The 22,401-nt window shown below is 34.8% G+C and overlaps 2 protein-coding genes across 5 annotated transcripts; one reads left to right on the top strand and one right to left on the bottom strand.

Annotated features, from left to right (window-relative positions):
• Positions 1 to 117: 117 nt before the first annotated feature.
• Positions 118 to 11,633, top strand: LOC107411922 (protein ALWAYS EARLY 2). 3 transcript variants are annotated; one of them, XM_016019598.4, is made up of 21 exons: positions 118 to 406; positions 1,198 to 1,316; positions 1,417 to 1,512; positions 1,791 to 1,853; positions 1,976 to 2,053; positions 2,221 to 2,392; positions 2,537 to 2,799; positions 2,901 to 3,276; positions 4,093 to 4,170; positions 4,442 to 4,725; positions 4,835 to 4,954; positions 5,105 to 5,161; positions 6,220 to 6,522; positions 6,605 to 6,783; positions 6,894 to 7,176; positions 7,814 to 8,020; positions 9,032 to 9,196; positions 9,476 to 9,619; positions 9,722 to 9,934; positions 10,486 to 10,776; positions 11,030 to 11,633. In XM_016019598.4, exons 2-21 carry the CDS (start codon positions 1,212 to 1,214, stop codon positions 11,192 to 11,194), a joined length of 3,642 nt encoding a protein of 1,213 aa, XP_015875084.3. In that variant the 5' UTR covers positions 118 to 406; positions 1,198 to 1,211; the 3' UTR covers positions 11,195 to 11,633. The 3 variants fall into 3 exon arrangements, with proteins under 3 accessions (XP_015875084.3, XP_015875085.3, XP_015875083.3); XM_016019599.4 differs by having other exon boundaries at positions 120 to 406; positions 1,414 to 1,512; positions 9,476 to 9,586; XM_016019597.4 differs by having other exon boundaries at positions 120 to 406; positions 1,414 to 1,512.
• Positions 11,634 to 12,762: 1,129 nt separating this feature from the next.
• On the bottom strand, positions 12,763 to 19,685 carry LOC107411923 (sucrose nonfermenting 4-like protein). 2 transcript variants are annotated; one of them, XM_016019603.4, is made up of 14 exons: positions 19,535 to 19,685; positions 18,628 to 19,278; positions 18,377 to 18,464; positions 17,994 to 18,170; positions 17,189 to 17,296; positions 17,032 to 17,091; positions 16,773 to 16,862; positions 16,075 to 16,194; positions 15,050 to 15,194; positions 14,804 to 14,977; positions 14,237 to 14,300; positions 14,041 to 14,110; positions 13,483 to 13,600; positions 12,763 to 13,352 (listed from the first exon to the last, which is right to left on the bottom strand). In XM_016019603.4, exons 2-14 carry the CDS (start codon positions 18,750 to 18,752, stop codon positions 13,261 to 13,263), a joined length of 1,431 nt encoding a protein of 476 aa, XP_015875089.2. In that variant the 5' UTR covers positions 18,753 to 19,278; positions 19,535 to 19,685; the 3' UTR covers positions 12,763 to 13,260. The 2 variants fall into 2 exon arrangements, with proteins under 2 accessions (XP_015875089.2, XP_015875088.2); XM_016019602.4 differs by having other exon boundaries at positions 18,628 to 19,663.
• Positions 19,686 to 22,401: the final 2,716 nt, after the last annotated feature.

The following is a 22,401-nucleotide window of genomic DNA, read 5'->3' as shown; positions in this document are numbered from 1 at the left end:
GTGGAATCACCCGTATGGAACCCAAAGAAGAACCATGAACATAAACCGTAAAGACCCCCAGTCGGGAACACGTGTACGGTGATTAAGATGAAAGAATACAAAATCCACCATCTTCCCTCCTTGACCTCATCTTCCACACACACGCTCTGCGTAAAACAAAACCACAAAAGATCTCTCATTGGTTCTCAGGCCCCCACCTCCTTTATATTCAAGTTTCGCGGCAACGCCTCTCAGTCCTCCCCCACTCTTTCTCTGAAACCACTTCGCTTTCTCTCTCTTTCTTTTTCTTTCTCTCTCTCTCACAGACTTTGAACCATTTTCTGTCTCTCCCTCTCTCTCTCTTTCTCTGTCTCTCTCTGTTTCTCTCTCTAATGGTTCAATTTCGATTCCGATAACCCTACGGCCGGTAAGCTTCTCCGATCTATGATTTTAGGGTTTTGAAGTTCAAAGTGTTTTTGATTCTGCGATTTGCTTTTTTTCTTTTATAAATTTTAAATTTTTTGTTTTGGAGGAATTTTTTTTTTTTTTTTTGGGTAAAAATTGTTTCTTGGACAGGTATTTTGTCTTTTTTAACTGATTGCATTTGGTTTTTTTGTGATGGATTTTTGAGTTTGGGGCTTTTATTTTGGGTTGGCGATCCTTTGCGATTCGCTACGATCGCAAATGTGACAGTGATTGTAGTTTGGTTTCCTATATGTGCCAAAACACTTTGTCAAATTTGAATTCTGGTTTCCGTTTCGGTTTGGCTAAGACTTGCTTTCATTTATTCCTTTTTAAACTGGAAGATGCGAAGGGCTTAATTTTTTAATTTACCTATGAGATTTCCTTTTAGAAAATAATAGAAAAGTAAGTACTGCAACTTGTAAACTGAGACCAATCTGTTGGAGAGAGAAAAGGTTCTGTATGATGTCACCATGTGCTTTGTTGACCTGTAGCCATGAGCTTTATTGTTCAGTCTTTGAGGCGATAGATAATTAGACATTGCTGCTATAGATTTTTCTGCTATATGAGTGGCGTTTAGATGATTGTATAAGTTATGAAACTTTGTCATTTCATGAAGTTTTAATTTCCGGACATGCGTGTAGAACATGTTATGTTGTCAATTGTTTTACACTTATGGTGTGATTGCTGTAGCTGTAGTTGGCATTATTGTACTGGTGTTTAGTCAGAGTTTAAAATCTGATGTGTTTCGGATAGGTATAGCGTTTTCAATGGCTCCAACAAGAAAATCTAGAAGTGTGAACAGGCGTTTTTCAAATTTAAATGAAGTATCTCAAGAAAAAGATGCGGGAAACTCTAGTAAAAACAAGCAACGGGTAAGTCATGGTTTATTTGAATATTTTTTTATTAATTTATTTTTTGCAAATACATATTTGAAGCCTGATTTCTTGCTTGCTGCAACTCGTTGGATAGAAGAGGAAATTGTCTGATAAGTTGGGATCTCAGTGGAGCAAGGAAGAGCTTGAGCGGTTTTATGAAGGTTACAGGAAGTATGGGAAAGACTGGAAGAAGGTTCATTATTATTATTAGCTCTTTTTCTGATTCAGTTTTTCTTTTCTGAATTCCGCTCATAATCATTTAGGTGTGCTATTATTTGATTATCAGCTTTCAGTCAATGTAGGGCAGAGTTGTAAAAGTTTTTTCAGCAGATATGCTTGCAGTTTTCTTTGCCCCATTTCCCTCAATCATGAAAGTGTGATACCTTTTAGTTTCATGTTTTCATGAATCAAATTTATGTTCTGTGTGTTTTCTTCTTAAGTTTTATATTTTATTTTTCTGTGGATTTCCAGGTTGCTGCTACAGTGCGTAACAGAAGTACTGAAATGGTGGAGGCTCTTTATAATATGAACCGGGTATGTATGGTCCATCTATGCTTGCTGAATAACTATAATAAAATAAAAACCTATTGTAGGGTGGACTTATAGCAGTTTTAATATATAAGTATTGTTAATCTAAATATTCTTTTGATTGTCAGGCATACTTATCATTGCCAGAGGGAACAGCTTCTGTGGTTGGCCTGATAGCAATGATGACCGATCACTATAATGTTCTGGTGAGATTGGATATAGATTTGAGATTGTGTCTGAATCTTGTTGTTCTTGTTTTCATTTTGCTTTTGTAGCAATGGAATATCATTTTAAATAGTTCAGACTTTATTTCTATGCGTTTAAATTCTTCATGGAATATAGTCTTACTTAATGTCGTGATATAAACTAACAGGAAGAGACCGAAAGTGAACGAGAGAGCAATGATGCGTCGGGTGTTTCTCGGAAGTCTCAAAAACGCAAGCGTGGGAAGGATCATCTTATCACCTCCAAAGATCCTTTCCAGTCTCATTCAGTTGCTTCAGCTGATGGTTGCCTATCTTTGTTGAAAAAGAAACACTTTGATGGTAAAATACCTTGATTTTGGTGTAGCTTATTATGGGACTCTTGCTGCTGTTTCATCAATATTGCGTTATTATTTTGTTATGTTACTCTTGTAATAAAATCATCTTAAGCTTGAGTTCTGCTGCATGATTTCAAAATCATATCAGGTAACCAGCCTCGTGCTGTGGGGAAGAGGACACCTCGTTTTCCTGTTTCATATTCACATAGGAAGGATTATATGGAAAATTATATTTCGCCAATTAAAAGGGGCCGAAAATTGGAGAATGAAAACGATGATGAAGTTGCACATGTGGCAGCATTGGCTTTGGCTGAGGCTTCACAAAGAGGTGGTTCCCCCCAAGTCTCCCAGACACCATACAGACGAACAGAACCTATTAAATCCTCTCCGGTTCAGAGCTGGGAAAGAATGGTATTTAACTTTTCCTTATGTTCATCCACTACTTTTGTTGCGTTTCCTGATTCAGAAATGAAAGGATCTATTTGATATTTTTTTCTTTTTTTTTGGTCTAGCGCCCACAAAGAGAGACAGCTCGTGTCAAGGTTCATGGTAGCTCCATGGATGAAGACTGGCTTGAAGGTAGTATAGGAAGCAGGGGAGCTGAAAATGGAGATTATGCCAAAGATTCCAGCTCCTTGTTGGATATGGAAGGTGTAGGTACAGTTGAAGTTCACCGAAAGGGAAAGAAGTTTTATAGAAAGAAAGAGAAGGTTGAAGACATGGAAAATGATCAGTTTGATGATGGTGGAGAAGCATGTAGTGGCACTGATGAAGGACTAAACATCAATGCTGTAAAGGGACAAGTTGAAGTAGAAGTTTCAAATTCAAATGCTGAGCGATTTTCTCCACGTGGTCAAAAGAAGAGGAGCAAAGAACTTTTCTTTGGAGGTACTTTTATCATTAATGCTCACTAGTTTTTAAGTTGATTATGCTATTGAGTTTTTTTTATTAGGTTCCATTTTCAGTTGTTTCTTGCAAAATGACTTCGTACATTAGAAAATGCTTTTATTGACACTGACATGTTTTCATCCAAGTTTGCTGTTTTTTGACTTGGACAAGTGGATACATTTTTTTTTCCCCCTCTACTTTTTGGTAAGCAAACCATTAATGTGTGACTTTTAGTGGTCAGAGAGCAATTGATTGGTTGGGAGTTTCAAGAGACCTCTTGATAAACTTTTTGGAATTGCTAGAGAAAGATTGATTAATTATTTTTAAAAAAACAGGAATGTTTAGTAACCTGCAAACTGACCTCCAATGGATGTAACTGGTCATTGGAGAATGATGAATGGTGGCAGTGGAACACATGAGGTCATTCTGGAAAGTGACAGGCTTCTCCAAAAGTATAACATGTTGGGTGTAATTTTTCAGTGACCAAAAAATGTTTTCCACTGGCTGAATTTCCAATTCACTTCAGATAAAAAATAATAAATAAATAAATAAAACCCTCCACGAATCAATAAAAGGAAAGATTTAAAAAAGGGCAAACTGCACTATAAGTGTTGGTGGTAAATGATATCTCTCAATATATTCCCTTTTCAATCTCTTGTACCTTTAGCATCATGCGCCATTTCGCTTTACCATGCAGATATTGATTTGCTGTCAGTTATTTGGATTGTGCTTTGCTTCAGTTATTAAGAGATTAGCTAGCTTCTTTGGCCCTCATGTAACAAAATGCATTCATTTTGCAACTTATTCTTCATGCAGATGAAAGCTCTGCCTTGGATGCTTTGCAAACATTGGCTGATATGTCTCTAATGATGCCAATATCCACTATGGAATCTGGTAAGCATGTCTGGTTGACCATGCCCTTTACTTGGGATAGAGAGGGACAGTGTGTCTCTCTCCCTCCCTCCTTCCTTCTTCCTAATGTTACTCTCCATGGTTGTTGCAGTTTGAATTCAGACTACATGATCATTTTTATGAATTTAACATTTTTAGAAGATGCTGAAGAAAAATGAATCAGATGAATTCTTAAAATTAAATGTTTGCTTCAGCATTGGATTAATGGTCAATTTTTTTTTTTAATTTTTTAGTAAAATTTTGTTGCATTCAGAATCATCTGTCCAGTTGAAGGAAGAAAGAACAACTCTTGATATAGAAGATAAATGTAGTGTACCTGAAGCCACATCTACAAGCCAAGTTAGAAACAGAAATAAACTTGCAGGTTCAAAACAGAAAGTACCTCATGCAATTTCCGGCGTTGAGAATACTACTTCCAAAAAATCTAAACTTGGAAGGGACTCAACAAGTGATATTAATACGATCTCTGAGGCAGAACAACAGCCTCAGTCTACCACCAAAGCATGGAAAAGGAAGCGCAAGTCCTTGGTACCTGAGGTAAACATATTCATGCCTTATCTGGTATAAAAATTCTTTATCTTCCAGATCTCTTTCTCTTTATCTGATGAAATTGATGATCGATTATGGGTTGATTTGATGGTGAAAGCCAATTCTTCCTCAATCCAAGCTTGGAACAGACTCAACAACTAATATCAATACCATCTTTGAAGCAGAGCAACAGCCTCAGTCTACAGCCAAAGCATGGAAAAGGAAGCGGAAGTCCTTGGTATGAAATATAATTATAAACACGTTCCTTCTTTTAGTTTGTATAAAAAATAATTTATTTTCTAACTCTTGTTCTCTTTCTATCTCATTGATTGATGTTCTATTTGTGAATTGATTTTATGACAAAAACCAATTCCTTTTTATAATACAGGTATCAAGTTCTGAAGCCCATTTGGATTCTCACACGAGTGAACCTTCAAAGACAGAGGTACATGGGTCATTTTGGTTACAATTACTCCTTTTTGTTTGGTCTTTTTGAAAAAATGTTTTGTACATCATATCCTAGAACTGATGATCTGTGATAATTTTTTCAGTCTGTGCATATAGTTTTGTTAGTTCTCTCTCTCTCTGAGGGGATGGGGCTATGCCACAATATGGGAAGCACAGAAACCTTTGCAATATAATTCTGTTACAAATATATTACTGTTTCTGAATAATTAGTATATGAACCATGGTTCCATGGATTTGCAAACCAAGTGATCTGATCACAAATTGTTAAGGGACAGCTTACTTGGTGGATTGCAATTATATTTTTTTGAAAAAAAAGAAAAAAGAATAAAGAATATTAATGTTTTTACAGCTCACTTTCTGGATTGCAATTATAACCACCCCCCCCCCCCCCAAAAAAAAAAAAAAAAAAAAAAAAAAAAGTTAATGTTTTCGCAGTCAGTAAAAGAAAAAAAGAAGAATATCAATCTTGCTAACCTTTATATATCAAGGAACATTTCACTTTTAGGTCACAAATTTTACGGGGCAGCTCACTTTGTGGATTGCAATTACCAAATAATAAACAAATAAACCCTCTATCTTGCTCACCTTTATATTCAATTTTGGATTTGCGGATATTTGGAATTACCAGTTGTGTTGATGACCGTTGTTATTTATACCAATCATATCTAGTAGAAGCTAATCACTAAAAGGTTTTCCATGGAATAATCAATGAGAAATCTTATCCACTATTTATTTCATTTTCTACTGAAACATTCAAGTCTTAAGTTTGAAATACCTACTTAATTAGAAATTTATCCAGTTTTCACAGACACACATTATGGTATAGAAATATGTGAAAGTTCTCTATATATTTTGGTAGTATAGGTTAAAATTTATCTTGCTAGAAAAGTTTCCATATGCATATTCATAAATTTGTGTATGCTGACAGAAGTCAAAATGAGTCTGCTATAATGCATTTATGCTTTTCAGTTGGACTAAAACAAGTGAAGGAAATTGATGATTGAATATTTCTTCACTTCCATCCATGTGCTGTAGGTATTTTGTGAAGAAGAGAATAAACCAGTTGTTAAAGGGAAACGTACTGGACAAAACACCACTCCATCAAAACAATGGAAATCAGTCAAATCACCAGAAGGATCTTTGAGTAGTGATTATAGAAGAACTGGAAGTGATCAAGTCGTATCAACTTCTCAAGTTCCTTCGGCGAGCCAAGTTAACTTACCAACTAAAAGAAGAAGTAGGCGTAAAATGGATCTACCCCGAGCATTGTCCCCCAAAGAAATGATTTTTGCAGATTTATTAAAAGAGCAGCTTAATAAATGCTCCAATTCAGTAAAGGTAAATCGCAACTGTTTTCTTCTTGAAGTCCTATTTTATCTAAGTTTAGAATTGAATGATGTAATTATTATTTAATTTGTAGGAAAAGCTGTCTCGTTGCCTGTTGTCTAATATGGTACGTAGATGGTGCACTTTTGAGTGGTTTTATAGTGCAATAGATTACCCTTGGTTCGCTAAGAGGGAATTTGAGGAGTACCTAAATCATGTTGGATTGGGACACATCCCAAGGCTAACACGTGTTGAGTGGGGTGTCATAAGAAGGTACATCTTTCATCTACAGTTTTATGCTTCTAGAATCTGATGCTATAAAAACTTGTTTGAGAATATTGGAAATGTCAACAAAATATGTGACATCACAGTTGTTAATGCAGTTCCCTTGGCAAACCTCGGAGGTTTTCTGAACATTTTCTTCGTGAAGAAAGGGAGAAACTTAAACAATATCGGGACTCTGTTAGAAAACATTACTCTGAACTTCGTATGGGCATTAGGGAAGGACTCCCCACAGATTTGGCAAGACCTTTATCGGTTGGACAACGAGTAATTGCACTTCATCCCAAAACCAGAGAAGTTCATGATGGGAGTGTGCTTACAGTTGACCATGACAAGTGCAGGGTTCAGTTTGATCGTCCTGAGATAGGAGTTGAATTGATCATGGTAGCCCCTTTTTTTTTTTTTTTTTTTTTTTTTTTTAACTTGTCCTCGTGTTGAATTTTGCATATGTTAGTGTTTCTTCTAGATTGTCCTCATGTTGCATTTTGTATTTATGTTAATGTCTTATGTATGGAACATTTTGTTTCTATATCAGGGGCAAATTATGATGTGAGGAGAGGAAGGAAGAGAGAGGGGGGGGGAGATAATTTTGTTCTGCTGAGAGATAGTAAAAGTTAAACTTTTAGAAAACTTTAGTAATTTCTTAGTTTTGCAGTGACTCTCAATTTTGCAAAACTCATTCACCTATGACACCTATAGTTAAGCCAAATACTTAAGATGATTCCACAGGACATTGAGATCTTGAACTTTTCCTTCAAATGGTGAAGCAGCATTTACTGTACATAATGCTATGCTAGGCCATATAAATAATTTTAATAGTCTTTTGGTGATGCTTTAAGTGAGTTGCTTTACTATCAGAAGATGTAAATAGAGCTAATTTGACTGGTGCCGGAGGTGAATTTGCTTCAAGTGAATTCTTCTTTCATCCAACCAAATAGTCTTGCTGCGCTCATTGAATCATAATGTTAATGTCAGAACTATTTGTCTCTTTTGGAATAATTAGAGAAAATTTCCATGACAGGATGTTGATTGCATGCCTTTAAATCCATTGGAAAATATGCCAGAGGCTCTTAGGAGACAGAACATTTCGGCTGAAAATTTCTCTCTGGCATCGAAGGAGCTACAAATGAATGGAAATCTGAATTTTGGAGGGTCTATGATGTTTGCTTCAGGTGGACATCTGGAGAAAGCACCTAGCCCTATGAATGCCTTTGTAAAGCATGGAAAGGTCAGCATCCCTACTAAGTAAAAAACTCATTTCATTTTTGTTAACTCAATACTTTGCTCAGCTTATCAAAATCCCCATTTTCTTTTCCTCTTCTTCTTCGTTTTTATTATTATTATTATTTTTTTATGGAAAGAAAATTTTCTTGTTCTTGTTCTTGTTCTTCTTTATTATTATTATTATTATTATTCATGGAAAGAAAAAGTTAATTCTTTTTTGGTATTGTTATTATTATTAATTTTTTTTCTTTATGGAAAGAAAATGTTCTTTGTATTTTATGAATATTTGATTGCAAACTTCCAAGGTAGATGATATTATGAATGCATGGAAATAATGTTTGGAAAACTAGATTCGGTGGTAGAACAGTGAAATTTGAGAAATGGGTACTTTGATATGTTTTGGAATTCATACAAGACCTACTTTTTCACTAAAACATAGCACAAGGTTGCTTGAACACCTTATGACTAAAACTCTTATACTGTCTCATGTAGGAATCTCAACTCCATTTTTATTACATTTTTTTCATAGGCATTTTGAGCCAATGAATTTTGCATTTTTCTCTCTAAGAGGTATGGTAGATATAAACATATTATAAACTGAGGTTCCTTTTGTATCAAATAACATTTCTTTTTAGTTCTATTTTAACCCTTTTTTATTTATTTATTTATTTTAGATCTATTCTTGATTTTTCTCTCATGATGATTTAGATAGTTCATCTAAATTGAGTTGTTTTTTAGAGGTTAAAAGAACTAAATTGGGAACCTACATGCATTTTTAAGTTGGCCTTGCATAGGTTGGAAAACTAAAAATGAATTTTGAAAAGAATAATTGCAATGTTGAAGTGTCTTTTCTTTGCATGATTAACATTCTTTACAATCATATCAGAAACGCTGATGTAACTGCATCTTATGATGATGTTTTTAGTAATGTTGTTTTTAGGGTTTCTTACTGCCATAGAGTATTTACAAAAGGATGCTAGTGATACTAAATTGCTATTAAAAAAATGCCATATAGGGGGATTCAACCCATGACATTTCACAACTGAAAGCAGCTGCTGATTTTGGTATTGCACAACAAGCAGCCCGCAGTCAAGGTCAGCCTTGTATACTGGCAAATAATCAAGCGAGGGAAGCTGATATTCGAGCTCTTTCTGAGCTGGCTCGTGCTCTTGATAAAAAGGTTATTAAATTTAGTATCCATGCGTTAAAATTTATTTTCATCAAAATGGAGATTGGACTTTCTGGTGCTTTATTTTTTTATGCATTTGGTGGGACACAGTAATATTGGGTTGTATGTGCTCATCCTTTCTGACGCCTGGATCTGTAATGTTAGTTTTTTCTTACTAATCACTGTTTATGAATTTCTGCATTATCCTGCTCTATGATCTTTAAGTAATGTACTCACCCTATGACTGTGTGTCAAGATGATAGTCTAAAGTTCTTTTATTCTGACTAATAGGAAGCATTGTTGATGGAGCTTAACAACACAAATAATGACATACTGGAAAGCCAGAATAATGGAGACAGCTTTCTAAAGAATTCTGAACCTTTTAAAAAGGATTACGCCACGGTACTTGTACAGCTAAAGGAAGCCAGTGGCCAGGCATGTGGCTTCCGTGATTTTCATATCATGCTTTACATCTGCTTTTAGTTACATTTTCCGCTGACCTTGGAACAAAGTTTGACTGATTGCTCTCATTTGCAGGTTTCTTCAGCTTTGCTTCATTTGAGGCAACGTAATACGTATCCAGGAAATCCCTTGCTTCCTTGGTTGAAGCATCCTGCCTACTCCACTATCCATGGTGGCCTCCCAAGTCCTTTTGATGGTTTTTCTCTTTCTCAAGACTCAGCATCTGGTGTAGAAATTGTCAGAGTATCAAGACTCGAAGCGCATAGATATGTAGATGTAGCCATTCAGGTATAGAGGCCCTTTATGCTTTGCTGTCCTGTATGTTTGACAGGCTGTGGATTTCTTTAGTATATTAGTTGTCATACACCAAAAGAGTTCGTATAGAATTAGGTATACTAAAATTTTGGGCCTGTAGGATAGAGTAATGGTAGGGCCACCTTTTTTTCTTTTTCGTTGAAAGACTATGGCAACCAAATTTGTGATACAAAATGATGTGGCAGCTTGTTAATGGTTGACAAATTAATATAGCGCGAAATTTTGGAAAGTGAACCCAATAAGATAATGCCGCATCATTTGATATTTAAAATTTGGTACTCAAATTTGATTACTCTAGATTTATTCTTTTATCATATAGAGAATCTATCATATTACAGGGTGCACTGCTAGTTCCTTCAGGGGAGTTTTAGTAGTTGCACAATAATTCAAAAACAAATTGTCCATCATAGTTGTGCAATTGTCTGAAAATATAAGCAGTTTATCCTCTTTTCTTTTCTTTCCTTTTTATTTTATTTGTTTGTTTTGGCAATGGATCTGATAAATTCTAAGCGATATGACTACAGGCATTTTTAACAAGAAAGGAAGGAGAAGATCCTTTTCTAAGGATTCGAGAGGCCCTAGATTCTATTGACAGCAAGCCACTGGCTCCCGACTCCAGAGTATTAGTGAGTAGGTCTCAAGAGCAGGCCAATGGCAATATGGCTCATCAAAATCAATTAAGTTCCTGTACAGCGGAGACCACACTTACTAGTGATTCACCAAGGTCAAATTTTCATACTGATTCTGATAAAAACGAGGCAGTGATCCCTTCAGAGCTTATTACTTCAATTCTTGCTACTGTGTTCATGATGAAGGTAACTTGTGGATTGCATCTCGGTACAAGTGAAATTGAGAAGCTTGTCTTTTACATATTTATGATTATGTGATAAATATGTGAATGCTTGGGATGGTTGATTCTAGGTTTTCTCTTAGGTCTGTATGTGCAGATCGTTGTTTTTCAAGCTTTCTTTAATACTTCTATACTAAAATTTACTTTTTTGGTATAGTAGTCAAAGAAGACCACGTCTATCTTTTTATGCTGAACATTTTTCCGTCTGTGCTTTACAGACTTGTAGCGAACGACAGTGTCCTCCAGGTGATGTGGCACAGATGTTAGAGTCAGCAGTTACAAGCTTGCATCCATGCTGTCCTCAAAATCTTCCTCTCTACAGAGAAATCCAGATGTGTATGGGAATACTGAAGACCAAGATGTTAGCGCTTGTACCAACCTGAGTCTGATGCTTCCAGCTTGATCTCAAAGCTATTATAAACCAAAAGCATTACTCATAAGCTATTGGATGATGGAATTTTGAGATTGAGCATGATTGTTACTCGATTGTTTCGGTAATGCCTGTGGCTCGTAGTAGATTCATGTAAATATATGATAATGGGACATTGGTCACGATCTCGGTCCCACTTCTCTCGCGGTTAAAGTTATTTTTGTCTTCCAGTAAGCAGATATATCGGCTGTTAAAACTGTTGCAGAGGTAATTGTAATTTTAAGCTGCCATATAATAATCTGGTTTAGATTTGAGTATGTTCACGTCAAATTAATAACAGAGAGAAGATAATTTTCTGATCTTGAACTAGTGTACATGAAACCGTGACGATCAAAATTAGTCATTGCAAATATTGTTTAAAATGAGGGATACCAATTTTCTTTCACCTTTTATTTTACACTGCCTACCTTCGAAATGAATGCTGCTTTGAGATTTTAAAGTCGCTAGTCATCAATATGCAAAGGTAAAATTCTCAAGGTCAATTTGAATCAGCACCAATTGAAAATACATAAACGAAACCAGTAGGGCTGGGCAAAACCCGATCCAAACCGACCAACCCGTCCGAACCGAACTATTTGGGTCGGTTTGGGTTGGTTTTTAACTGTTAAACGGGTCGGTTCGGTTAGGGTTACGGGTGGGTAGAAAATTTACCCAACCCAAACCGAACCGACCCATAATAATCCAAAGGTGAAGGTTTAGTCATGAAATATGCATGAGGTCCAAACTGGTCCAAACCAAAAATACAAAAAATTGGGCTGAAAGTGAAGCTCATCATAAGGCCCAAACCGGCCTAAACCAAAAATAAAAAAATTTGGGCCGAAGCCCATCAGAAAGCCCAACCCAGCCCAACCTGTGAATCCAACCCAAACCGAAAAATATTCATTCGGTTCGGTTCGGTTTGGGTTGAATGTAACGGTCGATTCGGTTCGGTTTTATACCCAATCCAAACTGAACCAGTCGGTTCGGTTTAAAAAAGATCATAAAACCGAACTGAACCAAACCGAACCCACCCCTAGAAACCAGCTCCATATATTCCTTCATATGGAAAATACATAAAGGTATCCGAAATTTGAGGTAACATAAATTTTAAGCATTCCCCTCGTTATGATTCATCCAAACTCATTGAAGATCATTAAGGAACGAGGACTTCCAATATCATAATATTGACAGATACCAATTTTCTTTCACCTTTTAATTTTACACTGCCTACCTTCGAAATGAATACTGCTTTGAGATTTTAAAGTCGCTAGTCAATATGCAAAGGTAAAATTCCCAAGGTCAATTTGAATCAGCACCAATTATAAATACATAAACGAAACCAGCTTCATATATTCCTTCATATGGAAAATACATACATACATACATACATACAGGTATCCGAAATTTGAGGTAACATAAATTTTAAGCATTCCCCTCGTTATGATTCATCCAAACTCATTGAGGATCATTAAGGAACGAGGACTTCCAACATCATAATATTGACAAGCCATCTAAATTTAAAGACGCATAAACATCCAAATCTAAATCACAAATTTCTATGACATACAGTGGTAAAACGAAAGCCAAAATCAGCAACAGAATATTCAACTTACAATCCACTTTCTTATGTAAATGCTCACCAACAGCGTGGGGTATCACATATAGTTATGCCTTTTTTACTTTTTTCTTTTTTCTTTGATTTTTTTTTTTTCTTTTTCTTTTTCCCTCATTCTGTTAGCACTAGACAGTAGATAAAACGGATTTGCAGCTGTGCTATCAACAAGGTGGAGTTGATAATAATCATGTTAAAAATGAATCCTCACAATTTACAGATTTTTTTCTCTTTGTAATTTCTATTCTAGAAAAGGAGTAGCGCATAGAAGTACAACTTCCAATGAAGATTTGGACATACGAGGCCATTGAGCTTGCAGTGGGAGAGGATAGCTTGAGAGATAACAAGCATTGAGGCAACCAATTGCTCTTTGCAGTTCCTACCACCAAAGACCTCCTTCAGTGGAAATGGTCGCCTATATAGATAAACTAACCTAACAAAAACCTGAAGACATCACTCAATGAAATAATCCCTTCTACACGCTTGCTTCCAGCCTCTACGATCACAAGTCTCCGAATTCCTGAAAGACAGAAACAACAAAACAAGTGAAATCATGTCTAAGAAATAAAACCTTGAGCATTGTAAGGAAGAGAACCATTTGAATTATATGAAAACATCGACAGAAATGCAGATGATTAATAGCAATATACCTGGATTTGCCAAGCGCTCCATCACTTTATGCAGAGGATCAGAACCCAAACACATCTGACATCTCTGGCCATTGAAGTACCCATATGGAGAATTTGCATCCTGTCCCAGTTGCAGTGCCTACAATAGTAGAATAGACAAGCGAGGCACAGTGAGTTCTAAGAGGTGAAGAAGGTAAGACAAACCTATCAAAACAATAACATGCCTGGCAAGCACCTAATTCTGTTCAAAGTACTTAAAAAAAGTTCTGCCTTACTAAATTTACGAAATTATACAATATTCCTTGTTGGTTTTCTACAAACAAGCTTGGATGCTTATTATTCCCTAGGATATTCCCCATCAGAAGGTTTGGACTAGGTAATTCTCATGTTTCAAATGAAAACTCCTGAACTTGTTTATTCATGCAACAATAACGAATTTTTGACATGGATGGAACTCTTTTAGGTTTACCAGTTCTATATATCCTATTATAGCCATAGAGGACTTCAACACTGCCAACATGCATAAAACACAATAAAAATGAAGAAAGATGTCCCAATTAAGCAACATTAAGCAATTACCTGATGAATACTCATTTCATCAAGGGAAATCCGTGTATAAGCTTTGTCTTTTGCCAAAGCAGTGATATCACTGTTAGAATTATAATAAACACAATCCACAGAAGGTTGAGAAACATGAATCTAGCACTATATGATCAATAAATAACAGTGAAGATATATATTTTAAATAAATACATATATATATATATAGCAATACCTTCGTGAATAAATATCCAGCAATGAGTCATTGTCATCCACAATGGGTATTGAACTAACTCCAGCTGCAAAACAAAAAAGCAATATAAGCCGAGTAGAAGCCATATTTTGGTTATAAGTGAAAACAGCTTGTAGAGGCAAAGTGACATATAAACTAAATGGTATGATTAGAGAAGTTAAACACAGGAATCCGATAGTTTCAAGTAACTTGATAAAGGATAACACATCTTTATCCATCAAATTTCATCTATCTATTAGTAGATCAATTAGTCATAATCACTACTACTCTGCAACAGAGGGTTCTTTGTAACTTAGGAAATGGTATTATTAGCGCACATCAGCATGAAAACTAATAGGGTAGTAAGAAAACTCGGGGGGCGGGGGGAAGGGAAATGAAAAGAAAAGACATATATTACATGAATGGCTAGAAACAACAGGAAGTATGAAAGAACCAAGAATAAATAAATACACATACCACCAATTAACACTTGAAATTTCATAGCTTTTATTCCAAGAACATAAAAGCCAAAAATAAGAAGCAGAAAGAAAAGGAATAGAAGAATATCACCTTGAACTAACAAAGAAAGGGCGGCACTAAGAGAGGCATTTGGTCTCAACATGGCAAGTGGTCGTCCATTTGACTCCCCAATTTTTGGAACCCATGTACCCAATGGAATTGCACAAATAGGTTGTTGAAGAACGGGCAAGGAACTAGAAGAATGTCTAAAATGCCTACATATACCTGAAATTTTTTTTTCCCTTTGAATTAGCAGAAATCATTTTACTTTAACCAATAAACCAGGTAAAAACTTACATCTTAGTATGCCAGACAAGGAAGCAATATGTAGAAGCTGTGGAAATGAACCATCCTGAGAAGAAGAATAGATAATGGGAACTGTAGCAACCTTGTGTTGCAAAATTTGCGAAGCAACTTTTTCGAGAGAATCATAAGGCCCAGCCTGCACATTATATGAGCAGAAATCATATGATGACATAGCACTACACTTTTGGCTTCGGATTACCCAAGTATTGTCATAAATCAGACGCATAAACAACTGCATAACAATAATCACCCAAGATAGCTTATTGAAGAAGACTTAGAATTCAACAAAGAAACTTAATGGCAGGTCAACTAGAAAGAAAGGCATGCAACGGGCTGGAAAGAGTCAAGTTTGCACCAGAGTTGCTATAATCACAGTGATGAAACTCTGAAAAACTCAAATTGTATGCCTACCATTAAATGTAGCACAACAGAACCACACTGATTATGTATTTGATAAAAAATAAAATAAATAAATAAATAAAATAAAATAAAATAAAACCCTATTACTAGAATGTGTACAGGACCTCTCTCCAGTTGATTTCAACCAATATCAAGTGCTTCTCCAACAAAAAAAGTTCACTTGTCAAGAACCATGAACTATACATAGTTTTGAGTTTTGACCCACTAGATACTCTTCAATAGAACATAGTTATCATGAAAAAGTCCATCGTAATGTTTTCGGGAAACAAAATTTGTTGAATCAGTGACCACAATCACAAAATTACTATTCAGCATCCAGAATACAAATTAAGGGAAGACAAAAATAAAATGATTTTACTAAAAGGACATAAAGATTATAGCAAGCTTTAATGAATCTGAACTAAATGAATGAGCATGTTTTGTCTGCATCCATATGAGCTAAAATATGCAGGCAAATGATTTAAACTGCCATGCTTCCCAGATTGTTCAAAAGGCAATACTAATATAATTGTAGAAGAGAGAACTTATAATTGTAGAAGAGAGAACTTATCTTTTATGCTATTATATTTACAAACAGCATCCCAGGAAGCACTTACATGGATAAGCTGTTGAGGATAAGATCTCCGATTTCCAAGGTGCAATTTCACCTTTTTCCAAGCTGCTATAGTATGTGTTTCAAGTTCTTCCTCTGTCAAGTTTGATCCATGATTCCCGAGCTGGATTAGAAGATCATGTATGTTAACTGAATGAAGTTGCATATTAACATGCATTTGTTATGTGAATTTAGAGGATAGGACAAGATAAAAGGAAATAGGAAAGCAAGATAGCATCTAGATAAATTTCCATATAGTCAACACACTAAAAGGAAAGAAAGCTGACCAATAAAACTAGTGACAAATAAAAAACTGATATGCAAACATGAGATTTCATGAGCTATGAACATTTAGATTGTGCAACCAATTTAAAGTACAAAGAATTTAACAGCTACGTGAAAGTACATGGCACAATGGAAGGCTAAAATAGGGGCTAGCAGTAAGTTTAAGCTTCACTTAGGATTTTCACATGCATGAATTATCTTAAGATTACAAATGTCACACCTTGGATACTCACAGGCTGAGCTGGTATATATCTTCTAACTCATTAAGCTTTAGAAAGGTTGTTATCCTTGTCTTCTATTTTTCAATGTTTTTTAACCTTTTTCTTAATCTGTATCCCATGCATTTTATGATAAACATCAAGGATATGTGCCCCAAAACGTTACAATACAATATAGCAAACTGCACTGTAGACATACCTCTTTCAAAATCAGGATAAAGTCTAACACACTAAGAACGCCAACAAATTGGCCCTTGCAAGTATCCCAAAGAGGAGCCACAGGAATACCCTGAAAGTAACTTATATTAGAAAAGACATACAACTGAGCTAATTGTCAGCTAGCACTAAAAAACATATATATTTAATATATAATACACCAAACACAAAACACCAGAACACGTCAAGCTCCTCCCTCCCTCTGACCAACACTTGTGTTTTTGTACACAGAATAAATTAACCTGTTCATATAGGATATGGAATGCTTGCTTCACAGGTAAATTGATATCCAAGGCAATCACCTGCAAAGTTAGAACAACAATGAGCTTTGCCACATTTTAGTGGTAAGGTCTAATTAATTACCATATGGCTCCTGGCGAAGGGTTAAAGCATTCAAACCTTGCCTGACTCAGGAAGCAACTCGTAAGCAATATGAGTGGACAAGAACGCAGATATACGATGTCGAGAGACCTCTAGATCAGCCCCTGATATTCTTGGAATTGCTTCCTGCAAAATACCACCTGACAAGATGACGACCTAATTTGTAAAGCAATATAACATACAGAAAGTACTAGAATTGATTATTAAGCATAATAACTTCTCTTAATCAACTCCTATGAGTTTTTGCTCCAACCTTTGCACTACATGTGCATAATAAACCCAAGGCAGATCAGCAACAAAGTACCATCATCAATTCCCCTAGCCAACCCACATATCTCCGAGTGCTTTAATTTTTTTTTTTTTTTTTTCCATGTGCAATCAAGTCATTTCAATCTTTCATTCATAACCATATTGTACTCACATATTCAAATCTACCATTCTTTCTTAGTTAGTTGTTGAAATTGGAGGCCTGCCCCTCTCACCAACTAATCAAGATAACTGATGACACTGATACCTCTTATATTATTCATTCTAGCTACGCAAATAATAGTGGACATACAATCTAAACAACTGTCTAAGAAAACTCTTGTTCAATTGACATCATCTAAACTAGTGTGAGTTTAATAGATCTCTCTCTTTCACAGGTTAACATAGCTTCCTTAAAACCATCAAGAAATGGCAAATCATAAGTCCTTTCACAAAGATGGTCAACACCATGACACATGGAGAGTAATAATGGTACTAAAATGAGACGATGGAAAAATAAGGATGAGCAGCCAAAGAAAAAGACTAATTGAAAATTGGGAAGAAACAAAAACCTTACCGCAGGCATGGCGACATCATTATCTACTTCCATGTTGGATCTACCAGGTGCTTCGGGAGTAAAATTGGGTATGCTGGGTTCGTTATTTATAAGGATAGTGTTAACAACGCCGTATGTCCCACTTACAAAAGGCTGGTGCTCATCATGCTTCCATTCTCCATCAACAAAAAACTTATACTGCATTACATATAAAACGAGATATCAGCATGCTAGCATCATATCAAAAGATCTCTAACATCAAATGCGCGATATAAGCATATCTAGCTCTTAAGTGAAATAGAAAGCTTCCACGCAGGCCATGGAGGGGTAACGACGTATTCTGGAGATAAGACCTTCACAAGTAGGGCTAAGTTAAGCAATGACAAACATGAGAGTTTGTTAACCTGATGATATCCCGGAGATAAGCTCCAAACAACTTGAAATACTGTTGGGCATCCCTCCATAGGAGACATTGGAATATGCTCTGACCACCTGTGCAAATTAACAATCAGTCTGAACCCAAATCACATATCCATTATAAGAATCTAAAGTGAGACTCTGCACTGAACTTCAGATGCAAAACCATGATTATACACGAGAATTTGGATCCAGTTAGCAGCATTTAATTCAAAATTTTTATAATTTTTTCTCTCACCTTGTAAAAGAACCACTGAGAAGCACCGTTCTTCCCCCATAAGGCCACATAAACCTTGTCGGAATTAAAACCGACCCCGAAAGTCCACAATTTTCATGTCCTGTTTCCGAACCAGAACCGTACATTTCCTACCAAATTATATATCAGAATACCAAAAACTGGAACGCGAATATCAAAACCTCCCCGCACTTAATTATCTGGTAGGACAATTCCTCTACAGCAGTTTAACACAAAATTCACAATCTCTTTCTGAATCACACTTCAGTTTAACATAAAATTCACAATCTCCTTCTGAATCACACTTCAAGACCAAGACCCTTTTTTTTTTTTCTTTTTTTTTTCCCCCCTTCTTTAAGAATACCTCTTTTCCTTAATAGGGATCTTAACTCAGTTTCTTTAACGGGGATCCTCCACAACTGAGTAGAGGACCCCTTAAGGCTTAGACATGCAGAGCCACCCTAATCAAAAATCCCGAACCCAACCCAAGAATTTTTTTTTTTTTTTTCCAGCAAAAACACCTAGTTTCCCAAATCACAACCTTCAATGCAAAATCACTGAAAATTTCATAACCGCATCGGAATCCTCTCTATGCACAAACCAAGAATCTAAATCCTTCAAATTCCCACACCTTTTTCAGATCAATATCTCACCCTGCAAAGTCAACAAATCAAACGGACCACAACATAGTAACCCAAAACCATTAGGATTCCAGCCAAAAAAAAGTCGCGAAATTTTCACCCAACTCGAGCTCTGATCTGACCCAAATGGATGTTTTTCGGACCGAATCAAATCCAAAAAGGTTCTGAATTTTTTTAAGAAAACGCAATGGGATACAGTGGTAGTGGCGTAAATTTACATGGGATTTATGGGCGAAAAGCTATCCAAACAGAAAGAGAAGAAAAAAAACCTAATCATGCTGAGAGAGCTGAGAAGGGTGTTTGTGGCATTGTTGGATCTTCCAAAGCGCCGTGGCCTCTCAGTGAAGAATCTGATGAACACACCAATAAAACAAAAATAAAGTGTAAAAGAAAACAAAGAGGGGCGAATTATTATTACACTTATATATGTCAGCAAAACAAAATATATTTATTTAATAATATATACATTTTTTAAATTTCACCCAAAAAAAATATATATATATAGGTGGCATTTCTAATTTTCTGCATCGTATCGTTTCAATCCTGTTTGTTTTTTAAACAGATTGTTTCAATTCTTTGTGATTAAATTATGCCAACATGATTTGGATTCTTTTCATATATACCACTTAAATCTTATTGAATTATGTTTTGTTGCAGCATCTGCCTTTTATAAGTTAAAAATATAGAAATATAGTCAATTAAATTATTGATGGAGTGATATGTGTATCTAATTATATTAAGTTTTTATTTAATTATATTTTTAAAATTTGTTTATCAAGCTAATGTAATCAAATTGAAATTATAAGATAATCGTTGTTATTAAAACTATTTATAAAATATATTTTTATTTTAGTAAATAAATACTTAAAATTAGTTCAAATTCGATGAGAAAAAAAAAAGATTAATCCCTATTAAATTTGTTAAATAAAACTCATATGAAAGGAAAAAATAATAATGAGAGTTAAACCCGATTCCAGTAATTGAATTTAAGTTTTCTTTGGATTTAGAAGTTAAAAGGTTAATGATTTTGTTGTGTGTGTGATTGATATGATTGGGCCCAAAAACGGCTATTAGTTGTGGTAAGCAATTTAACTCGTTAGGCCTGACCATGTTCAATCATGCTTTATGTTACTTTTTTTTCTTTTTCTTTTTTCCTTCAAAAAATACTTAGAATAAATATCTGAATGTCATTTCCATGGTTAAACCAGTAAACTTGTTTTTGGGTTTGTAGAGGTTGTGATTTTCCATATGATGCACTATGAAAAGAGAAAGAAAGAAAGAGAGAGTGATTTATCAGAAGAAAGAGTGCAATAGGATCACCATATTTATACAATTTCCATTTTATAATCGGTTAGATACTATGCATTCAAATCTTACAAATTAATGGTAAAACTAAGTTTATTGTTATGTAAAAGTAAAAACAAATAACTAATGATTACTATTGCTACCATCAACTATCTAATATCTAGGTTCATATATATAAAATATATGTATATATATATATATGTAATTTCTATTAAAAATAAATATGTCAATTAATTATAGTTCACATTAATCTAAAACATCATTTTTTTGTAAAGATTGGTTTTCAACTAGTATCAAAACTGTAAAGTCATATTGGTTTTCAACTAGTATCAAAGCTGTAAAGTCATAATTATGTAGGTATAAGGGAAAACGATATTTTGGCCACTTGGTAGAAATTTGCAATAGATCTGGTATATGAATATAAAAGCCAAAAGCAAAATATACAAGGAAAAATTAGTATTTAAGCATTTAAGAAGTAATTTCAATCATTTTCAATTGATTTTCCTGTCCTGGTTTCGCGGACTGAATGAGAGGGTTTATTTAAGGTGGGGAAAGTAGGATACCCTTTTTTCACACAATGGTTGAATAAATTGTATTTTTGGGTAATGGAAAGTCAATTAGGTGTGAAAGTGAGCGAGTGAGAGAGAGAGAGAGAGAGAGAGAGAGAGATATTCAGTAAGGTTGATTATATATGCCCAAATGTCAATGCCTTCCAAGTAATATGGTCTGCTGGTTAGAGGACAAGGAAGAGACCTTGATTAAGCCACCCTCTTAATATGAGGATTCCTATCTAATGATTTAGACTTCAAAAAAATACTTTCCCAAGTTATGTCTCTTCCACAATCATTAGTGAAAGCATTTCTCATTCTCCTTTTTTTTTCACTTCTATTTTTATAAAATTCCTTTCTATTTATGATCATTTTGACACACAATATTTAATCAATTTCACCTATACAATATTACATATGAAAATTATATTTTATTATTGATTTGATTGTGCTTTATGGTTACTAATTAAGTGCAACATAAGCTGAATAAGCTTTGATTTTGTGTAGCATCAAAATAATTTATATATATGGATACTATAAAATAATGGTTGAATATTGGATTAAAATGAATTATTAAATTATTTATATCACAATATATATATATATATAATTTTTCCTTTTCATTGTTTATGCAACGATGCCTTTCATTTTAGACCAGTTTTCTTAGAAGCATTAATGTCGTAGTACAAAATATTGGAGAACAAAATTGATGTGATTGAAAAAAAAAAAAAAAAAAGAACAAAAAAATCTACTGGGAAGTAATAATAACTTGCTTAAACTTTTTATACAAGTGTGAAAAGATAGGTTCATATTATAAAACAAAAATAATAGTCTGGGAGCATACTTATGAGACAACTACATCAAATTTCGATGGTGAAAAATGCAATTGGAGGATTCTAACCAATCAAACTAGCTAAATTATTCAATGTGAAACCCCTCCACCCCCCTCCCCACCGCCAAAAAAAAAAAGTTAGAATATTCATAATAACAATATATCACCAAACTTTGTATCTTTTAGCCACAAGGCCCACAGGTCCTAATGCTAGAAAAAGGATTTTGTCGTTGTTTGGTAGTTTTGCCGAAAAGCTTTTATGAATTCAGTAAAATAACCATTAATATTTATTCTTACTCTAATTATTTTTTGTTTTCTTTAAACAAAATGTTGTAGTTGTCACTTTATGATTAATTTTGTAAAAAGATTAAAAAAAAGCTGAGAAAGACGACACATTTTGCCAGCCACTTTTGTGCTCACTTGTTGATAGTTTGATAAATTGATGCAAACG

The sequence above is a fragment of the Ziziphus jujuba genome, chromosome 10 (genome assembly GCF_031755915.1).
Source record: "Ziziphus jujuba cultivar Dongzao chromosome 10, ASM3175591v1".
Classification (NCBI taxonomy): Eukaryota; Viridiplantae; Streptophyta; class Magnoliopsida; order Rosales; family Rhamnaceae; genus Ziziphus; species Ziziphus jujuba.
The sequence above is the reverse complement of the archived record's forward strand: the minus strand, read 5'-3'. Positions and strand labels throughout refer to the sequence as shown.

Coding starts and splice junctions, on each gene's coding strand:
- LOC107411923 (XM_016019603.4), bottom strand. CDS start 18,752: ATGTACGGTTCTGGTTCGGAAACAGGACATGAAAATTGTGGACTTTCG. Junction 13,601..14,040: donor ATGAAATGAGTATTCATCAG/GTAATTGCTTAA, acceptor CTACTATTGTAG/GCACTGCAACTGGGACAGGA. Junction 13,353..13,482: donor GGAGCGCTTGGCAAATCCAG/GTATATTGCTAT, acceptor TCTGTCTTTCAG/GAATTCGGAGACTTGTGATC.
- LOC107411922 (XM_016019597.4), top strand. CDS start 1,212: ATGGCTCCAACAAGAAAATCTAGAAGTGTGAACAGGCGTTTTTCAAAT. Junction 8,021..9,031: donor CCTTTGTAAAGCATGGAAAG/GTCAGCATCCCT, acceptor AATGCCATATAG/GGGGATTCAACCCATGACAT. Junction 9,935..10,485: donor ATGTAGATGTAGCCATTCAG/GTATAGAGGCCC, acceptor ATATGACTACAG/GCATTTTTAACAAGAAAGGA.